General features: G+C 41.6%; 1 protein-coding gene across 2 annotated transcripts in view; it reads right to left on the bottom strand.

Moving 5' to 3' along the window:
• Nucleotides 1–8,303, bottom strand: part of FER1L6 (fer-1 like family member 6) — a 214,850-nt gene extending 206,547 nt beyond the window's left edge. For both annotated transcript variants that reach the window (XM_009213548.4, XM_009213549.4), the window contains exon 1: nt 8,180–8,303. In XM_009213548.4, the coding sequence (XP_009211812.3) occupies nt 8,180–8,202 (23 nt within the window). In that variant the 5' untranslated portion in view covers nt 8,203–8,303. The remainder of the gene's footprint in view (nt 1–8,179) is intronic.
• Between the last annotated feature and the right edge of the window lie 14,934 nt (nt 8,304–23,237).

Raw genomic sequence — 23,237 nt, 5'->3', positions numbered from 1 at the left:
AGAAAAAAGTAAGGTGTGCCATCGATTTATGAACCACACCACATTAATTACACATATCAGTTATAACCTAAAAACCAAGCGCAACCCATAGACCAAAATGTGAACCTTAGAGTCCAGAAACATGTCAGTTTCTCTTGGCAAAGGGGCGTGGAGGATGGAGAGGTGGAGGATTTCCAGGCTGGTGGTGCCTGTGGGAGCCCACGGCTCTGCTGCATTTATCACCAGCAGGGGGCGCTGCCCTCGCTCGCTAATGGTCTGTGAGTCCCTGGCACACACATCTTAGTTCCCCTCAGGATGGGCGGCTGGGGCTCTGCACAAAGTCCAGACCCAGGCAATATTCAGAGAGCCTAAGCCTGCTTCTGACCAGGTTTAGGCCAGAAGAATGGCACACCAGCTGCTCTTGCTGCAACCTGAGGATTCTCTCCTCAGTCGGAGGTTTTTCTTTTTCCCATTTCCTCCAGTGACTCAGACAGAAACTCTTCTTATCTCTCCAGCCACAGATGTTACCTTCTGTCACGCAGAATAAACGCCCCTGCCCCCAGCAGGCAGTCAGCTGGACAGCCAAGATCCCAAAGCCTCCCACAGCTACAGCTGAGGTCATGTGAGCCACCAGCCAAAGCACCCAGATGCCAGCTGCTGGGAGCAGGGCGCTGGGTACATGTTGGCTTGTTGACGGTTGACCATGAAAAAGGCTCCGTGCAAGGGGCCTGGAGGCACCAGCTCTGAGGGCTTTACACTGGAAACCACCTGGGGCAAAGGTTGAAATCATGGTACCTGGGGCGAAGGGAGATAAACTGGCCAGACTGTTTCACAATTCCATACTTCCCTCGTGCTGCTGCCTGACCCAGCCCATCCTCTCAGGAATGGAGAAACAGTGGCTCAAACAGATGAATCAACTTGCCCAAGGTCTCGCAGTACATCAATGGCACGTTACAAGGCGCTTGACAAACACCTTTCAAGTCTCTCAGCCCTAGGGCAGCCTCCACACTAACGCCTTTCCTGATGCCATCACCATCAGTGAGATCCAACCTCCCCACAGCTGCCCTGTGGTGCCCTGACTTGACTTTTATCCAGCCCCAGATACCCCACTGCTTGCATCTGTTGACATGCCTGGCGCTCTGCAAGAGTACAATCCTCACACCCATCACGATGGCTACTACCCCCCGCGCTGGCACACACGCACAAAAAGCTAAGGTGGGAGAATCACTTGTGACCAGGAATTTGAGACCATCCTGGGCAACACAGCAAGACCCAGTCTCTACAAAAAAAAAAAAAAAAATCCAAAAATTAGCCAGGCATGGTGGTGTACTCCTATAGTCCCAGCTACTCAGGAAGCTGAGGCAGGAAGATCACGTGAACCTAGAGGTTCAAGGCTGCAGGGAGGCAAGATGGCACCGCTGCACACCAGCCTAGACGACAGAGTAAAATCTTGTCTCTAAAAACTTAAAAAATAAAAATACAGAAAATAACAAGTGGTGACAAAGATATAAAGAAGTTGGAATCCTTACACAATGTTGGCAGGAATGTAAAATGGTACAGACACTTTAGGAAACAGAATGGCAGTTACTCAAAAAATTAAAAATAGAACTACCATGTGGCCCAGCAATAGCACTTCCGGGTATATATCCAAAAGAATAGAAAATAGAATCTTGAAGAGAGATTTGCACACCCATATTTGTAACAGCACTATTGATAATAGCCAAGAGATAAAAGCAACCCATTATCCATCAATGGATGAAAGGATAAGCAAAACCGTGATACAGACATATAATGTATGATTATTCAGCCCTAACAATGAGGGAAATCTTGTCACATGCTACAACACAGATGAACCTTGAGGACATTATGTTAAGTGAATAAGCTAGGCATGAAAAGACAAATAGTATATGATTCCATTTACACGAGGTATGGATAGTATAGGTAGTTACACTAAGAAACAGGAAGTAGAATGGTAGTTGCCAGGGGCTGAGAGGAAGGGAAATGGGGAATTGTTTTTCAATGGGTGTAGTTTCAGTTTTACAAGATGAAAAAGTTTCAGAGATCTGTTGTACACAGCATAAATATATTTAACACAACTAAACTGTACACTTAAAATAGTTACAATGGTAAATGTTATGGTTTTTTACAGTTAAAAATTCCTCAGCAGCAGACACAGCCTTCTCTGCCTTTTGTCCCCAGCATCTGGAAGAGTGTGGCATTTGAGTGTGTTGAATGAGCACATGAATGAATACTAGTGTTCCTAAAACTTTATTACAAAAATCACAAAATCTCGGAGTAGGGAGAGGCCCCAAAGGTCACTAAGTATATCCTCCTATACTAAGCTGGAATGTTTTCTACACAACCATAGCCCTGCTAAGTGGTCACTCAGGATAGACATGGGCCCTCCTAACCCAGCTCTGGCTCCCAGACATGGCCACTGTGCCGTAATCTCCCCTTCCAACTCTTGGGACCACAGAACCAGTGTAATCACGGTTCTTTGTCACAGCCCAGCATAGAACACTGGATTTCTCATTTGACCTGGACTACAACCCTCAGAGGCTAGACGATGGGGCCATCCAGGGTCAAAGAAGGACCCATGGATTTGCCAGAGGTCAGACACAAGTCACAACTGGCACCAGCCTCTCAGGAGCCTTGTTTCCCATCCACTTGATCCATCAGGAGTCCTGATGACCTCATCATGGTCCTGACGACCAACTCCACTTGCTCCAGCGGAATTAGGGTGAGCCTCCGGGTGGTGAGTGAGTGCAAATGAAGTCCGTCAACCTCAAGAACAAAACCTGCAACCAATGTAATCATAGAGTGTCCCAGGCCCAGAAAGGGACTTGAACTTGGGGTGCAATGCTCTGCAGTTACCACCTTGCAATCTGAAATTGTGTTTTATAAGAGAAGTCTGATGGGACAGTGTACATGTGCCAGGGGCTTAGGGCCTTCACTCTTGTGTGTTCCTCCTCCTCCCACTGCCTCCCTGCCTCTCCAGGACAGGTTCTTAGCCACCTGCTCCCCCTCCCTGGCCCAGCCATCTCTACTGCCTTTCGCAGGTGCAGAAGAGTCCATGTCAGGCACAGGGACCTTAGGTGATTCCTGTGGAGGGGAGCTCCGGGTACCTGTGAGGCTCTGCACTTGCCCCACAAGCATCCCTGTGCTTTAGAGAACATGACATTATTAATAAACCCAAATAAAAACACCATGACAGATCATGAGAAAGACTGTGGAAAATAGAAAAGACTTTTTTCCTGCCTTTTAAACTTCAGGGGCTCTACGTTTTCATTTTGCACTGAGCCATGCAAATTACATGTCCAACCCTGCCCAAGGACATGGCTTACTGTTCCCAAGGTACTGGACCACGAGCAGAGGTGGCTCCTCCAGCCATTGCAGTACTGTGCTGTGGCAGGCCCCCAGGGCAAGCATTGAGGGGCAGCTGTATCGCCTACACTGGCAGGACGCTTTGCAAGTAGAGGGCCTGCTGTCAAACCAGAGTCCTTCCAAAATTGACCTTTATCATATGCCTCCTAGACATCTTTACATAAAGAGTAACTGCAAAGCCACTCCTCCCTACAAGGAAGCCCAGCCTAGACGAGTTAAGGAAATAAGAAAGCCTAAGGCATGAGAAGAGGTGGCTGGCCCGGGTGTGGGAAACAGTCTCAAAGGACCAACCCTCCCATTCCTTGCTTTATGCTCTGGCGAGCCTGGACCGCAGTGCCCCACTCTCTCCTGGCCTCCAGCCTCTCCACTGCTGAGACTTGGGGCCCCCTCCCCTCCTGTCTGAGGAGTTCTCACTCATCCTTCAAGTCCCCAGTCTCCTATGAAGTGTTCTCTTTGCCTGCCAGCACTCTCTGCCCACCTAGAGTCAATGTACTGCCTCCCCTGGGGCAGGATCCCACTGGAGCCATCTACTCTGAATTGCAGTTCCTGTTGACCACTGTATGTCCCCTGCTAGACTGAGAGCCCTTGGACGCCAGAAGCCGGTGTGTTTTCCTCCATACCCCACGCCTGACCCTGAGGAGCATTCTCTAAATGTTTGTTGAACTGAAAGGAATCCAGCCCCAAACTTTGCCTTTACACTGGAATCTCCCAGAAATCCCCTATCTGATGCCATCTAGGCTATTCTTAAGAACTCCAAAGCAAGGTCAGTTCAATCACTGCTGACACTGATTCCAACGTTCGATGACTGCCCCCTCCTCAACCTGCCCCTGCCACCACCAGCTCACAGCATTTACTCTCAGCTCCCTGCTAAACACTTTCTGCCATGTTCTTTGTGCCATGAGATTGAAGTTTCAAGACTTCAGCTAAATCTCAACCTCCCACAGCCTACACTTCTCTTGTCCCTTAATAGCCCCTGACACAAATACAAATTAAAGTTTAAAAACCTTTGACCTCTGCCTTCCCATTCCTAGGAATTTGTCCTGAGGATGCAATTGCACATAGACAAAGCTGAATACACAAGGGTGATAATTATAGAATAATTACGTGGGAAATGTCTCAAATACTTATCAACTGGGGACTAATTTTGTCCACACAATGGAATATCATGCAGTGCAAGCATGTATTTGTTGAATTTTTTTGTTTGTTTTTTGAGACAGGTTGCCTCTCTGTCACCCAGGCTGGAGTGCAGTGGCACAATCTCGGTTCCCCGCAACCTCCACCTCCCATGCTCAAGCAATTCTTCCACCTCAGTTTCCCAAGTAGCTGGGCCTATGGATGCGCACCACTATGCCTGGTTAATTAGACACGGGGTTTTACCATGTTGCCCAGGCTGGTCTTGAACTCCTGGGCTCAAGCTATCCACTTGCCTCGGCCTCCCGAAGTGCTGGGATTACAGGTGTGAGCCACCGTGCCCAGACTGTATCGGCTGAATTGAAAAGATGCCCACTTCACAAGACGAAGCACAAACTTCGTTAGTTCAAGGGGAAAGTGCAAGAAAAGAATCCAACACAATTCTAGAATGCTATGATGAAAGAAACCAAAGAGAATATAGTCCACTTTAATGTTAAACAGTTCTTTTCAGTCATTTTCCCAGTAATAAAACTTTCAGTGTATGTTGATAATGTTCAGAGGAAAAGTAGGTTATAGAACAGCATGAATAATGTGATACAATTTGTGTATTAAAATGTATATATGCACAGAAAGATGCCTGAAGAGAATTTTACATCAAAAATAAATATTTCTCTCTGGGAGGTAGGATTTGGGATTAATTTTACTGTTTGTCTTCACACCTTTTCCTGTTTCACATTTTTATAAAGGTTGTGCATTGTTTTTACATTCAGAAAAGATTGTAGAGCTCTTTATGTTTTTTCTTTGGCGGGAAGGAGATAACATCTGGAACACAGAGGCTTTCAACAAATAGTTAAATGAAAACTGACTCATAGTCCTTTTGGCCCTATGTGAGATTTAGACAAATGTCATGAATACCTGAAGTGCGGAAGGGCCTTACTGAATGTTAGAGTGCACAGCAATGCCCCAGCCTGTTCTTTGAGTGGATATTATTGACATACTGGACACCTCAACATCAGTCAAGTCCTTTGCACTTTCAAAAGGCTTTCCCTCTCGATGTCTCATTTGACCTTAAAAACTAGATTTACGGTAAGTTCCCCAGACTGAATCCCCTAAATGTGTGTCTGGTCACCATCAGTCAACATTTCCAGTTTGGCACAGTTATTTATCAGATGGATAAATGGGTGAGTGGGTGAATGGACGGATGAATGGATGGATAAAGGAATGAATTTATATCCCTCTTTCACAGACAAGAAAACTGAGTAGAGGTGAAGCATCATACCTAAGGTGATGCAGTTAGTAAATTATAAAAATCAGTGGGTTGGAATCGCTACTCTCTGCAATCTCCTGATCAGCTCTCTTTTATCCAAAATGCCCCCAAATCCTGTTTTCTTTAGCAGGAAATACCTCAGTATCACTGACAGACACACTTGGTAAGCAGAGGTAGTAGTCAAAATACCAATGGCATGGGTATCAACCTATCAAAGTGCCCTAGCCGTGGTGCTACTGCAGGGCCCTGGACCTCCTGCTAAACCAGACATTGATGCATTAATTGCTGGATGCAAGTGGGTCTTGGCTGTCAGAAGGGCACTCAGTGGTCCCAAGACAGGAGCTATTCACTTACTGCTATGGAAGTATTTCATTATTTTATCAACTAATATACCCATCCAAATGCATCATGGTTGGATATAAGCCTTGCTAAAAACCTCCACAACACTAAAAGCGTTGCTACCTACACGAGAAATTTTGTTCTGTCTTCACTCAAAGCGGAGCCCTTACTCCAAGAACTATTTATAATGCCACTTAAAACTTGCGATCCAATGAACTCAGTGTGCATGACTAGATGGAACTAATCGTCATTATCCTCTTCTAAAAATTATCCTGAGTCTGACTGTGGCAAGAGGCAGGGCAAACATATGGAGAGGAAAGCATAATTTGCAATGAAGGAGGCAATACCATGAAAGCTCAAAAAATTCATGAGACAGTAGCACAGATCAGTGCTAGTCATGAGCCAGCATCCTGAATACATGTTTGTGTTGAAGGGCATCTTTGTTCTAGGCACCATCCAAGATTCTGGAAGACAGTAAGACTGTGCCTGATCTCAATTTGTTTATAGTCCAGGTCAGAGGGAGAGATATTCGTTAGCAACTGTTGTATAAAGTGGAAAGTTCTAAGAAGACAGGAGCACTTTGAGAATTCAGAAGAGGGAGAGTTTAATTCTACCAGAGGAAATCTAGGAGGGCTGCCTGAAGAAAGCAGCTTTGACCCTGGGTCTTCTTTCAAAACAGGCAGCATTTACACTTGGGAATGAAAGAAATGCACCCTCAGAGATCAACACAGGCTTACCTTGAAGCAAACATTATTGTCCAAGCATTTACCAGCAAAATATGCAAAATGGACATAGGGTATACTTTACTGAACTTGTCATTCTCAAGTACATCCTGCCTCTCACCTGCCTGTCTTTACTCATGCTGTCTATACCTTCTACCTGGAACATTCTCCCTCACCCCCACTCTCACCTCCACAATCAAGAATGTTATTTCCTATTCATTCTTCACTTCTCAGTTTAGATGCACATCCTCTAAGAAGACTTCCTTGATCCCCCTAAAATGGATTAAGTGCCTCACCCTGCCTAGGCTCCAACAGTATCCTGAACTTGCTGCTATTGTAATACTTGCAACACTCAAATTGTGATTGTCTATTTCATTATAGATCAAGACTACTAATTTGTAAATGTTCTGAGAGAGGGATTTGGTCTGGTCCATTTTTGTAGACCTAGTGCCTAGTAAAAGAACATATTCATAACATGGTCAACAAAAATTTAATTAATGATGAATTGAATGTTAACAGTCAATCAGCAGCCCAATTCTATACTAAATCCCGATTCTGTCCCCTGTTTGAACTCACGACGTACCCACGTAATTCTACCAAATTACTTTGCAGATGAAAAGAGACAAGTGGAGTCTCGTTTCACTTTAAAAATTGTCCAGACCCTTTGTATCCTGCCACAAACCAATGATAAGCCAAGGCTGCCCCTGAACCACATGACAAACTGCCCCTGACCCCCCTGGCTATCGTGGCCATGAAGCCAAAGTTTTAGCCAGCAGAGCTTCCTAAACAAGTCTGAGTGAGGCCAATGGACATCATTCCTGCAAAAGAACTGAAAGACCTCAACTCTCATTTACAAACTGAGAGAAGAGACTTTGAAGCAAAAAGAAATGGCCAGAGGAACAAAAGAAACCACAAGCTTGGGTTGGCTTTCCAGTTTAGTGCAAATGAATAAGGAAAAACCCTGGTTGGGAAAAAGAAAAAGAAAAGAAAAAAAAAAGCATGTAATACCTTTACAATATTACATGTTACAGTTCAGGAAATGAATTTTTTTTTAACATTCAGAACATTAGCAACAATTATCTCCAATGACAATATGAGTTATGATTAAATTCCTCTTAGCATCTACATTTTCCAAATATTCTAGAGTGAAGATTATTTATTTACTCATCAGAAGAGGAACAGTTTCTTTTAGATGCATGATCAGGCCCAGTTGTCCCTCCTGGCCCACTTTTTCCTACTAAGACTTAAGTCTAATAACCCATGAAATTTCTGAAGGGAGACCCTTGCCCCTATCTCCCAGTCCTTTGACTCTGGTCACACCCATAAGCTTTCCTGTTAAGAGAAGGAAATATGTTACTTGGCTTTGGATGGCTTCTCCATTCTTCCTCTTTTTAGTGGCTCCTCTGGCTAGGAACACAGCAAAATCCTGATGTCTGCCTTTATCCAGATCCTGGTCACAGGCTTCTGAGTTTCTGAGTAATTGAGTGGGTGAGGCTATTTGTGGGGGTTGGGGGTTGGGGGTTGGGGGTGTGGCTGAATCAACACTCATTGCTCTGCATGGCTGTTTGCAGGCATCATGTTACTAAGTGCAATCAAAAGTGCAAAGCAAACTGTCCCACAAAGAGTGGATCAATCTTCCAGGCTTCTTAACCATCCCCACCCACTGATGTATATCTTCTTCCCCGTGAACGACAGAGCCAAAAGCTAAATGCCTTCAGGCTCAAACTCATACTCTTCTAAAAACATCATTAGAAGAGACTGTAAGACCATCTCATGTCAAGGAAAACATACTAATAAGGTCATTCAGTTCTCCTAGAACAGGGATGTCTGATAGAACTTTCTGCAATGATGAAAATATTCTATTATCTACACTGTCCAATATGGTAACCACCAATCTATGTGACTATTGAACATTTGAAATGTGGCTAGTACAACTGATTAAATTTTTTAAAGCTAATTTAGATTTAAATAGCCACACATAGCTAGTGGCTACCATTTCAGAACACTGCAATTTAGAATCCCAAAATGTTAACCCTAAAAAAGACCCCATAAATCATTCAGACCTTTGCAATTCCAAGACCCATTTCTAATACAGAAGATGTATCCAGACCTTTCTCATGTTAACAGAATGTTTAGTGTGTGTTCATGAAGAATGTCATAATGACCAAAAGTAGGAAAAATTCAATTGTATTTTAATGCTTTAATTAAGAAAATGAAGATTACCGTTAGGAATAATTTCATAACACTTTTAATTGCATTTTGTTAGCCACAACAGTATCCTCGTGCACATATATGATAGACATGTGTGAGGTATTATTTTGCCCAGCCCTCAAACTTGTCCAACACATGGGTACCCAGATCCTCTCCAATAACCACAGTCCCCACTCACCATTCCCAGAGTGCAATAGTGCAAAGTGGAAACCAATGGCTTGGTCCAGACCCCACTTTGAGAGAGAGAAAAACAAAAACAAAAACGTAGCGCCCAGCAAGGGAGGACACCTGTCCAAATCACATGGCTAATAAACAGTAGAGGCAACCTGGCGGCCAGACCAAGCCTCCTTTCACTCTGCCACAAAGCCCAAAGAGAAGAAACACAGCTGGAAACCTGTAAGGGAGAGGTAGCTGGCTATGTTGAAAATGTCTCTCTTTTCTTTCTCTTAGGAATTGTGGAAAATAAAAAGAATAGATTTTTGTAAATATCAGATATATATATATGTGTGTGTGTGTGTGAATAAATTATTTAACATGAACAAATAATTACATAAGTTTGTCTGTGAAGGGACTATGGAAAAAATGGAACTAACTCCATTTGTATTTATTAAATACAAATACTTTCTGTAGTTAGTAGGTATTAAGTAAAATGTGATAACTTTCAATATTTTTTCTGAAGCTTTTATAACTTCCCCAGTCTCTGTGGGTTTTGTTAGCATCTGTGAGCATCCTCCCAGAAATAAGCAATACAATATAAATTATCTCTTAAAAATAAACCAGGTTTATGGGCTCCTTTTAGTGATAGTAATCAAGACACAGAAGAGCGAGCCAAGATGTCCTCCTCAGTTACCACATTCACCTGGCAAAGAGATGGGTCTAACACCTGGTGATCTGACTGCTCTTCTCTTCCTAGATCGCGCAGACCACGCTGCCTGCAACACCATACACTGTATTGCTCTTGGTTGGCAGGAAAGTGTTTACTAGAGTCAGTGTTGAGGATTTAGGGCAACAGGCTTTCCATTTTAAATGTCTCTGCCTTTGGATTCCCATAGCATTTGATTTTCTTTTATTTTTAACCTGGATCACAGTGACTATGACCCTGGACTCTGGAGTTAAACTGCTGTGGCTTGAATCAAGACTCTAATACTTACTAATTACAGAAAGTTTGGTGATTTGCTTTACCTCTCTCAGTCTCAGTTTTCTCATTTGTAAAATAAAGATAAAAATTTACCGCATGGCCATGTTGAAAAATTAAGGCTGATTCTTCTCATAAAACTCATAGAATGGTGACTGCCAAAAAACAAAACAAAACAAAACTCAGTGCTGTCTCGGAGATACTGTTATAATGAATTATACCTGTGAATGTGTATATTTCCCATGTTAGGCTATAAAATTCCTGAGGGCAAAGACTGTTTTGATTTTCTAACCACCCCAATCCCCTACAGATGCAAAACTTTATAGGTGCTGTGCAGGTGTTTGTGGTGGTTACAAATGTCAGCTTTGATATCATCAAACATACCAGAGAATGAAGGCTATGATCTTCTTACCGTATTTAGTAGGCTTTCTTTTTTTTTTTTTTTTAAACATTGACAAGTTTATTAACGTCCCTGGGTCTCAGTTTCTTCATCTTTTAAATGGGCTATTCCATTAGCTAACTTGCAGTTTCATTGTGAGAATTAAAGGATCCTAGGATGTGCTGAGCACTCCATGAGGGCTGGCTGCTGTGAGCATATTAATATGCCATCCCAGCTCCCACTTTGATGAGTACCATGTTATGCTCATGCTAGAAGCTGCTACTAAACAAGAATCTAGGGCTTGGTTTTCAGTGCACTCCCTTATTTGCTCTCTCCATGCCAAACAGATTCCCTATTGCTAATAGAAGCCAGAGGTTAGTCTACCATAAAACCAGGGTGTGCTGTGATAACAGACTTCACGGTGCATATGCCAGCTGTTCCCCCAGGAAGGGTAAATTTGCCCTGTAATGCTCTGGAACAAAACCAACAGCCTGTTTGCACAAGAGCACAGAAATTCAAAACCAGAGATGCAGCCTAGTTTAGATGACAGGTTACGGCTCTGAGTTGGGGGCCTTGAGTCTGAGGACTTGATCTCACTAGTAACTAGCTGCATGCTCTCAGACAATCCATTTCACAACGCCAGGACTCTGTTTCCTTTCCCCTATAAAGAAGGGCCTAGATTAGGCCATCTCCAAGGATCATTGCAGCTCCTGTGTTTCAGCATCCTAGGATGAGCTCGCTAAGTGAACAGGAAGTGGGACACAGAATGCAGAGCCAGAAAGACCTGGGTTGAAACCCCTACCTGTTTTCCTTTGATCAAGCTTCTTAATCTCTCTGAAGATTAACAGAGGGTTTCTTGGGTTTCTCAAGAGTAAAGTGGAGGTAATAAACATGACTACTGGAGAATTTGAGACAGTGAATGTGAAGCATGACATTGCCTGGGCCATTGTGGATGCTAAGTGGCAGCTGCAGTTATTAGCATTATTACCATTGTCACTATTATTAATACTATTACCTTTCGTTTAAAATGTTAAGGCCCAAAAACATTTTATTTCATAGCTATCATGTGGAATCAAATGGGAATATCAACTCTTCACAAGTAATTTTTTTAATGTGTTAACTTTCTTCTGTGTATAATTACTATTCCTTTTCCATTTTTTTGTCTTGAATCTTTTCATTTCCAACTCTAGAACTTTACTTCCTTAATAATAAACAATATAGTTAAGTATATGAGGAATTCCATGGACTCCTGGCCAATGATCATCATCCCTGTCATCATGATCGTCACTGTCATGATAACCATCACCTTTACAGCTCCATTTTTCAGTACCTGGGGTTCAGCAGAATGAATGACTCACCCTAGACCTCACTGCCCATCCAACCAGGAAGTCATAGGACCTGGACTTCAGGTTAAACTTCTGACTCTGAAGCCCATGATTATTCCACCTGACCATCAATTTCATGCATTAACTCAAGTTTTTCCTCACTGTCATTGCCTTGACTAGTCTTAAAATATATCTCTTTTAAAGTAACTGCCCTTTTATATATATGGAATTTGAAATATAGCATTTCTTAAAGTTTAACCCTAACTCCTTGGTCTATCCAATTGCATGCCATCTAACTTAATCACTTTTCTCCCCTACTAGAAGACACTTAAGCAAGTTTTGGAAGACCTCTGTTTTTCACTTCAAACATATCAGGAAGGTTTATTTCGGGTGAATAGAAGCAATGTTTCAGTTAGGTTTTTTGGTCGCAAAAAAAGAGCTAACCAAGTGAGGGATGAAGATTATTTTAAGGATTTCCACTGAATGAAATTATGGTGAACAAAAAGAATGTTAAGTTATCATGAGATATGGCCACACAGAGGATGAGACTGAAAGATGGTTCTTGACCTAAAGCAACTCCAGCAGTGCTGAACACAAAAGGTCTTAGGTCCTCTCCCTAGTGTTCTACCAACTCACCATCTGCCATCTTCTCTAGTGTCCTACCACGTTGCTCCTCTACCCCATTGTCTTCATGCCATTGACTGGATGTCTTACTCTTTCCCCACTCAAGTTCTCTACAGAAGTATATCTCCAGCTCAGCTGATTACCATTATTACCGTTTGAATAGTCTTTTCAACATGACGGCATATCCTAGACCACTGATCAGCAGATGAATCTGCTGCTGTCAGGTCAGACACGGCTTGAGGTATCAAACGTGGCTGCCTAGGATCCAGCTAGGACAGTGGATGGGCCCACTTTACTTAGAAAGGGCTGTAAGCCACAGCAGATGCCATGATTATCACTGCTAACAACAACAGAGTAAATTTTTTCTCTCCAGATGCTGCTACTTATTTCATATCAACCTAAACATGGTGTGTCATTTTTATAATTTTTTGTGTCTCCATATGTTTGCAAAGTCCTGACTGATGAGGAATTTCAGAGTTAACTACAATAACGACAATCAAAATCACTTTCATAGATACAGTCCTTTATGATGATGACTTCCTTTTCATGTCCTCTGTTTCATTTGACTGTTACATCATCCACTAGTTGACAAGGCCAGTTATCATTGTCACCATTTGACAGAAGACAAAGCTAATGTTTAAGAGAGATAATTGGCCCTAGGTTACGAAACTGGTTACAGATCCGTTTGGGTTTTAGACCTGTTTCCCAAGTTAATTTCTGAAGGCACAGAAAGCAACCTTTTTCCCCTCAACCTTTATGTTTAGCTAATCATGAATATGTTTTGAGTCTTAATATACCTCACCAGTCTCCTTCAGTCTAGGCTCAGATCCTCATTAGTTCTCACCCTGGATTGTGCAGCATCCTCCTAACTCACCTCTGCCTCCACTCAACAACCTTTTTCATCCCTTCCTCCATAGGCAACCAAAGAGGTCTTTTAGAAACTGTTTTCAACAAGTCATCTCCATGATCCCAGGCCCTCACTGCCCGCAGAATAAGGTCCGAACTCCTTGGGAGTATATTCAATGTCTTGGAAGATTTCACTCTATCCACTTCTTTGTCTTATCGCTCACACCCCACCTCCCGCACCCCAGCCACTCATGTCCCCATGCACTCCAGCAGTGCTGGCTTCCAAGCCTGGCTTGCATCTTTCTCCCTGTTCATCTTTCCATAACTCACTATCTGCAGACTAGAATTAGCCTGTAGATGGACTTGGATCACATTGTTATAGGGTGGTTGCTTTATCAAATCCGTTGACAATGTTTACGAAGATCTCCAGCTTCTCTTGAAAAATTAGTGGATCATGTTAATGGTCAACCTGAGCCTGAGAAGTGGTTAATCCATTTACATGGGCCATGCCCCACCAGTTGACTACAATCCCCCCTAGTTCCTATCATCTTATGTTCAGCTAACTTCACTCATAATAGTGATATGCTTGACCCCTTAGACATTTGAATTTGCAACCTTTGCCTTATGTTCTTACCATCCAAAATGTGTTTCCTCATATACTTCTATTGAAATCATAATCACCTCTCCAACAATCACTCATCCATAAAGTCTATATATATTGATTCCCTGAGCTGAAATTAATCTCTTCCCCCTCTGTCCTCCTAAACTTGTTCATTGATTCCTCTACCTATAGCATCTAAAAGACTTCACCAAGTCTATCTCCTCCACTAGGTTATGAGCAATCTTATTCATCTGTGTGTTCCCACACTGCCTAAGATATGGTTATCCTTACTTTTAGTAAATATCATAAAAAAAACTTGTTGAATCAAACCTAATTCAATCAACAGCTAAGCTTTCCAATAGAAGCCAACTCGTCTGTGATATTTGCCCATTTGACATCTAGACTTGAGCTTCTGTTAGTACTGATGGCGTCTACCTCTTACTAAAAGTCTTATCTACTGAGGAAACAAACTGTTTTCTAAAGTTCTATTGACTTAAAAATGCAAGCTCTTAAATAAATTATTTTCCAAGGAGAAGCAAGAGCAATACATTTGCTATGGCCCTGAATCAATACCACTCCCAGCTGCAGAGTATCTTGTAAGAACCTCACAAAAGAAGGGACAGAAATGCCCAGTCTTCGCCCCCAGGTGAGGATTAAATCACTACATCATGGTTTATTCACAAACTTCCGTTTCCTCAACTAATACGTGTTTCTTACACACATTATTTGCCCAAGAGAACCTATTGTTCTGTCTTTCATGCAAGTTATATTTTTTATGAGTTACTTCCCTGTATTTTTGGATTTTGAGATCTCTTGTAACCTTTTAACTTTTTTTAACATCCATTTTTCAAGCATCTAACAGTTTATCAGGCATGGTGCTTGGTTCTGGGATGACAAAAAGAAAATACATTTGTTCTCAACTCTAGGAGGTTCACAGACTAGGGTAGAAACAAATACATCACTTAGATACTGCTTATCAAATGCCGTATGCAAACAGAACAAATTTTTGCTACCACATTTGTTGTGAATGTCCCATGTGTGCTGTGGTGGTGCAATATTTGTAAGTTTACTGCCCCTCTGACATCCAGTTTAGGTAGTAGACACTGGTCACTGGTGACTTATTTCTCTGCCCATTGTTTGAACCTCCTTCCTATGCTCAGTAATGAGGAGAAATTGGGATTACTACTCTCCAGAATGAGAACAATATGGTTAAAGCCCAGAGAGCTTCCCTGAAGGCCTTTCATACAATCATGTCCAGTGAGAGGCCCTCAGGGAAGCCTCCTGGGTTTTAATCATGTTCTTCTCATACTAGGGAGTGGTAATCCCAATTTCTCCTCAATACTGAGCATAGGAAGGACGTTTAGATAATGGGCAGAGAAATATGTCACCAATGCCAACTAAAGATTGTCCAACAAAGGTTGTTATTGGACAACCTTTCCAGCCCTATACAGGCAAAATTACCAAAAGCTTAGACACAGTGAAAGTCAGGGTCGCCCCATCAGAGACTGGACCACAACTAGGTGAGTTACTGAATGTCAATAAGGAAGCATGGCATGGGCCATAATGGAGGGTGGTGATAGCAGCAGCTATGACTGTGTGATCTGTTGATGGAATGAAGTCATAGTCCCTCCCTGTACCTATGTCTCCTTCCTTTCTGTATTCTGGATGATGTGTGTTTGAGTATGTGTACACAATAACATTCCTCCTTCCTCTTTACGGTGCCTGATTGTTATGATACGGTGTGCTGGTGGTAGCAAAGGGTATAATCCAGTCAAGAAGTTAGCAAACTACAGTCTGCAGTCCTAGTACAGCCATCTAGGGACTTTTGTAAATAAAGTTTTATTAGAACACAGCCACAGCCATTCATTTACACATTGTCTATGGCTGCTGTCATGCAACAGTGACAGACATGAGTAGTCTAGACAACCACTGTGTGGACCACAAAGCTTAAAATAATCAGACGGTCCCTTACAGAAAAGTTTGCCAGGCCCTGACCTTCCACAGGTTACAGAGTATCAATTAGGATCCCTAAATGCTAAGGGAAGAACAAGTATCCAAGACTTGAAACTGGACATCAACGCAGTTGGTCTTTCTTTAAAGAGGGGGTTAAATGGTCTTCAGATATGTGAACGATCTTTTTTTTTTCCCCCGGAGATGAAGTCTTGCTCTATTAACCAGCAGGTTGGAGTGCAGTGGCATGATCTCGGTTCACTGCAACTTCCACCTCCCAGGTTCAAGCAATTCTCGTGCCTCAGCCTCCTGAGTAGCTGGGACTACAGGCACACACCACCACGCCAAACTAATTTTTGTATTTTTAGTAGAGATAAGGTTTCTCCATGTTGGCCAGGCTAGTCTCGAACTCCTGACCACAAGTAATCTGCCTGCCTCAGCCTCCCAAAGTGCGGGGATTACAGACGTGAGCCACCACACCCAGCCACAATCATTTCATTATACTAAATGGGAGCATCTTTTTATATGTGTTGTTGTTGTCAAACACTAAACATAGGAGAAAGGATGTAGGGTGTCTAAAGGAATAAGCCATACTGGATATGTGTCACTCACCCAGACTTTTCCTATGTTTGGAGATTATCCACAGTGTGGGTTGGGTGGGAGGTAGAGCCCAGCTTCTAGAACAGAGCCTGAAAACACTAGATACTTCTTATTACACCATTCCCCTAGAGGTTATGGTGCTGGCATCTAACTGAGGATTGGCCAACTGAAGGTATCTGCCCAAGGCTTTGAATCCGAAGTTCGTTGTGCAAAGAAATAAGCAGAGAATTCACTCCTATGGTTGGGTCAAGGAACAGCAGAAATACCCAGTATTGGGAGCTACAGGGCTAGTAGCAAAGCCAGTTACCCAGGACTGATGGGAGGGGTGGTGTCACTGATGACAGCAATGGATAACCTTACCTGCCTGTCTCCATGACTCTGCCTGAATTCTGGCCCCTTGGCTTCTCTTGGTTCCTCTCTGATTTCTGATCCTGTTCTTCAATGCAGTATCCCCTCAAAAAAACCCATATTGCTTTATGTAAGTAGGAATTTTTTTGTTGTTTAAATGTAAGACTGTGCTGCTTTTACAGCAGATAACCAATATACAACTTAGAAAAAATAATTTTAAGTTTTACAGCAATAGTTTAAAATTGTACAGCAATGTACAACTCAGAAAAAATAAAACTACATTTGTTAAGAGATTATCATGTGCCAGGAACCATGGTAATCTTTGTATATGTATTATCACATGTAATAGTTATAAATAAGGAAACCAAAGCTTAGAGAGATGAAGTACTTGGTTCAGGGCAACACACTTGGTTAGCACCAGGTTTGTACACAGAACCAGGGAGTTTAACCACACTAGCAGCATTCCTTTAGGTCCTGCATTCTTCTACTACAAAAAGTGGGACTGAGACTATTCACAATAGCAAAAACATGGAACCAACCCAAATGCTTATCAATGATAGACTGGATAAAGAAAATGTGGTACTTATATACCATGGAGTACTATGCAGCCATAAAAAGGAATGAGATCATGTCCTTTGCAGGGACATGGATGAAGCTGGAAGCCATTATCCTTAGCAAACTAACACAGGAACAGAAAACCAACACCGCACGTTCTCACTTATAATTGGGAGCTGAACAATGAGAACACATTTACACAGAAAGGGGAACAACACACACTGGGGCCTGCCGGGGGTGGCTGGAGAAAGAGAGAGAATCAGGATAAATAGATAATGCATGTGGGACTTAATACCTAGGTGATGAGTTGATAGATGCAGCAAACCAACATAGCACACGTTTACCTATGTAACAAACCTGCACGTCTTGCACATGTTTCCCAGAATTTAAAATTAAAAAAAAAAATTTAAGTGGGGTTGAATTAGTTTTCTAGATCCTAGCTAAAATGAAATTCAATGGCTGGATCAACTATGTCTTCAGGGGTGTGCTGCTAAACGAGCTCTCTAGAGAAAAAGTCCTGAGTTGTACTGTTTGCCAATTTCCATGGTGTAAATATTCCCACCATGGCTGATTTCGAACTACCAAACGTTTAACCACTTGTTCACAAATATCCTGAATGTTTAACAATGGACTCTTGAAAGTTAGTGTGAACTGGTACCAACATACCGCTGTACCTATGCCCTGTTTGTTTCTTGTTTGTGGTTTGCCACTTCAAACACTTTATCTTACGCTCTTGGAATCTCAGAATGGGAAGAGATCTCAGAGGCCATTTAGACTCACTGTGTAACAATGGAAGACACCCCCTCAGGTCAACCCTAACTTGGCATCTACCCTCTGCCCAACACTTCCAGTGGCTGGGAGCTCACCACTTTCTAAGTATCTTGTATAGGTTGAAATACTCATTATTGTCCCAAATAACTAAACTAGCTGTACGAAATAGTTGCTTTTACTCTCTGTTTTAGAGGTAGACTTTGAGTTCCCTCCTGTCCTAGAAGCTCTCTGTCCACATATCTCTGCTGAATATGGCTCTCATAAGTAGTTGTTTGGCCAGGGCTCCACTTTTCCCCCGCACATCAGAAGGGGATTTAGGAGTGGGGCCTGGAGGGTGTGCAGTGTGATTATTTGCTGTGAGATTATTATTTACAGAGCTAGTGCTAGATGCCTTCCAACCTTCGCTATAGCCTCAGGCAAGGAGGGACCTGCCTGGGAGTGGTGCTTAGCCCCACACATCACACACACACACACACACACACACACACACACAGACATACAGAGTTTATTCTAAAATATGCAAATGCTTCTGTCACTCAGGATCCAGCACCCAGTGTTGTCATAAGACTTACACACCTACATATGCCCCCTAAACCAATCACACCCTTTCAGGCCTCAGGGCAACAATTCTACACATCTACTGCCCTACATTCTTGAAATCAAAGACATGCATGTGCCATGCCTCCAAGTCTTCTGTGTTATCACTGCCAGCTTCGGAGGAGGCCTCTGCTTTGAAGTGTGGGGAGGATTTGATTGGCAGAAGTGCTTAGGTCGGAGAAAAGATAAGTTAATTAAATTGTCAAATCCTTCTTCTCAGAGAACATGAGATTCTTGCATAACTCTCATTTCCCAACAGTGCCCGGCATCCCTCGTCTTGCTTCCTTTTGTGCTATAACTTGCCTTCCCCAGGGTACTCGGGAGTTAGGGCGGTATTCCCAGCAGTGGCACATTCTGCAGTATGAAATGGTCCATATTGCCCTTAAATGCGTACATATGTAAGTGTAGACTTCATATGCCTGACATTGTGCTGATTCTTTACATTGGCAATTAGATGATCATTTCTCATTTAGGAAAAAAAAGAGAAGTGCAGGTCTCTGCTAGCCCTCATTTAATTTTACATAAACATGCTCTTTGAGGCTGAAGCAAATCTGACTGATTTTCAGTGTGGAAATAAAATATAAAAACTGTTCTTGGAGTTATTTCTAAACAGAACTAATATCAGAATTGTCTGAATCATCAGAATCATCTATTTCAGAAAAATCAGATTCATCAAGTGAACCTTCAGCCAACAACTGTTTGAGAACAATGTTACAATCAGGCGTAGGAATGCTACGTTTTCTAGGCTTTGACATTTTCAGCGATCAAGAATTACTATATTTTGTAAATGGAAATACCACTACTAAAAACAGAATGTTGTAAATAGAATGATGTCTTTTGTTTCCAAAGTCGATATACTAGAATGACACAAACATAATAATAAAAGCAAGATATGTTGTGGCAAATTTATCGCAGGATAAATGCTGCAGCCGCAAGCACCACCTGCAAGTATTCTCAGGGCAAACGACAAATGGGTTAAACGTTAAAATTGGCAACAGTTTCCTTTTACTAAGATATAATTACATTAAAAAAATAAATTACTAAGCATTATATATGAAGGAAAGATAGTCTTTTTCAGACAAACAAGCTGAGAGAATTTGCCATTACCAAACCACCACAAGAACTGCTAAAAAGAGCTCTCAAGCTTGAAATAAATTCTGGAAACACAACAAAACAGAACCTCCTTAGAGCATAAATCACACCAGACCTGTAAAACAAAAATAGAAGTTAAAAAGCAAAACCAAAAAACAAACCAAAGTACACAGGCAACGAAGGGCATGATGAAAGCAACAGTACCTCACATTTCAATACTAACATTGAATGTAAATGGCCTAAATGTTCCACTTAAAAGATACAGAACTGCAGAATGGATAAGAACTCACCAACCATCTGCTGGCATCAGGAGGCTCACCTAACACAGAAGGACTCACATAAACTTAAGGTAAAGGGGTGAAAATGGACACCAAAAGTGAGCAGGGGTAGCTATTCTTGTATCAGACAAAACAAACTTTAAAGCAACAGCAGCTAAAAGAGACAAACAGGGACAGTATATAATGGTAAAAGGCCTTGTGCAACAGGAAAATATCACAATCCTAAACATATTCACACCTAACACTGGAGCTGCCAAATTTATAACACAGTTACTACAGACCTAAGAAATGAGATAGACAGAAACACAATAATAATGGGGGACTTCAATACTCCAGGTCATCAAGACAAAAAGTCAACAAAGAAACAGTGAATTTAAACTATACCTTGGAACAAATGGACTTAACAGATATATACAGAACATTTCATCCCACAACCAGAATATACACTCTATTCAACAGCACATGGAGCTTTCTCCAAGATAGACCATGTGATAGGCCATACGATGAGCTTCAATAAATTTAAGAAAATTGAAATTATATCAAGCACTCTCTCAGACCACAGTGGAATAAAACTGGAAATCATCTCCAAAAGTAACCTTCAAAATCATCCAAATATATGGAAATTAAATAACTTGCCCCTGAATGAGCACTGGGTCAAAAACTAAATCAAGATGGAAATTTAAAAATTCTTTGAACTGGGCCAGGCGCGGTGGCTCACACCTGTGATCCCAGCACTTTGGGAGGTTGAGGCGGGCGGATCACGAGTTCAGGAGATTGAGACCATCCTGGCTAACACGGTGAAACCCAATCTCTACGGAAAAAATACAAAAAAATTAGCCAGGCGTGGTGGCAGGCGCCAGTAGTCCCAGCTACTCAGGAGGCTGAGGCAGGAGAATGGCTTGAAACCAGGAGGTGGAGATTGCAGTGAGCTGAGATAGCACCACTGCACTCCAGCCTGGGCGACAGAGAGAGGCTCCATCTCAAAAAAAAAAAAAAAAATTATTCGAACCGAATGACAATAATACAACCTACCCAAACCTCTGGGATACAGCAAAGGTGATGCTAAGAGGGAAGTTCATAGCTCTACACGCCTAAATCAAAAAGACTGAAAGTGCACTAACTGACATTCTAAGGTCATACCTCAAGGAACTAGAGAAACAAGAACAAACCAAACCCAAACTCAGCAGAAGAAAGGAAATAACCAAGATCACAGCACAACTAAATGAAGTTGAAACAAAACAAAACAAAAAAGATAAATGAAACAAAAAGCTGGTTCTTTGAAAAGATAAACAAAACTGACAGACCATTAGCAAGATTAACCAAGAAAAGAAGAGAAAATCCAAATAACCTCACTAAGAAACAAAACAGAAAATATTACAATTGACATCACTGAAATACAAAAGATCATTCAAGGCTACTATGTACACCTTTACACACATAAACTAGAAAGCCTGGAAGAGATGAATAAATTCCTGGAAAAATACAACCCTCCTAGCTCAAATCGGGAAGAATTAGATAACCTGAACAGACCAATAATAAGCAGTGAGATTGAAATGGTAATTTAAAAATTACCAATCAAAAAAAAAAGTCCAGGACCAGATGGATTCACAGAATTATACCAGACATTCAAAGAAGAATTGGTTCTAACCCTTTTGACGCTATTCCACAAGATAGAGAAAGAAGGAACCCTCCCCTCCCTAATTCATTCTATGAAGTCAACATCACCCTAATACCAAAACCAGGGAAGGACATAACCAAAAGAGAAGACTACAAACCAATATCCTTGATGAACATAGATGCTAAAATCCTTAACAAAATACTAGCTAACCGAATACAACAACATATCAAAAAGATAATCTACCATGATCAAGTGGGTTTCATACCAGGGATGCAGGGATGGTTTAACATACACAAGTCGATAAATGTAATACACCACATAAACAGAATTAAAAACAAAAATCGCACGATCATCTCAATAGATGCAGAAAAAGCATTCAACAAAATCCAGCACCACTTTATGATTAAAACTCTCAGCAAAATTAGCATACAAGGGACATACTTTAATGTAATCAAAGCCATCTATGACAAACCCACATATTACGACACATATTATTGACAAGTCAACATAATACTGAATAGAGAAAAGTTGAAAGCATCCCCTCTGAAAACTGGGACAAGACAAGGATACCCACTCTCACCACTCCTCTTCAACATAGTACTGGAAGTCCTAGGCAGAGTAATCAAACAAGAGAAAGAAACAAAAGGCATCCAAACCAGTAAAGAAGAAGTCAAACTGCCACTGTTTGCTGATATGATCATTTACCTTGAAAACCTTGAAGACCCCTCCAGAAACCTCCTAGAACTGATAAAAGAATTCAGCAAAGTTTCCAGATACAAGATTAATGTACAAAATCAGTAGTTCTTCTATACTCCAACAGCGACCAAGCAGAGAATCAAATCAGTATCTCAACCCCTTTTACAATAGCTGCAAAAAATATATATACTGAGGAAAATATCTAACAAAGGAGTCGAAAGACCTCTACAAGGAAAACTGCAAAATAATGCTGAAAGAAATCATAGACAATACAAATGGAAACACATCTCATGCTCATGGATGAGTAAATCAGTATTGTGAAAATGACCATACTGCCAAAAGCAATCTACAAATTCAATGCAATCCACATCAAAACACCACCATCATTCTTCACAGAATTAGAAAAAACATTCTAAAATTCATATGGAACCAAAAAAAGAGCCCACATAGCCAAAGCAAGACTAAGCAAAAAGAGCAAATCTGGAGGCATCACACTACCTGATTCTAAACTATAAGGCCATAGTCACCCAAACAGCATAGTACTGGTATAAAAATAGCCACATACACCAATGGAACAGAATAGAGAACCCAGAAATAAACCCAAGTACTTGCAGCCAACTGATCTTTGATAAAGCAAACAAAAAGTGGAGAAAGCACACTTTTTTCAACAAATGGTGCTGGGATAATTGGCTAGCCACATGTAGGAGAATAAAACCGGATCCTCATCTCTCACCTTATACAAAAATCAACTCAAGGACTTACACCTAAGACCTGAAACCATAAAAATTC

This window comes from Papio anubis, chromosome 8 (genome assembly GCF_008728515.1).
Source record: "Papio anubis isolate 15944 chromosome 8, Panubis1.0, whole genome shotgun sequence".
NCBI lineage: Eukaryota > Metazoa > Chordata > Mammalia > Primates > Cercopithecidae > Papio > Papio anubis.
This window is presented reverse-complemented; position numbering and strand designations above follow the sequence as displayed.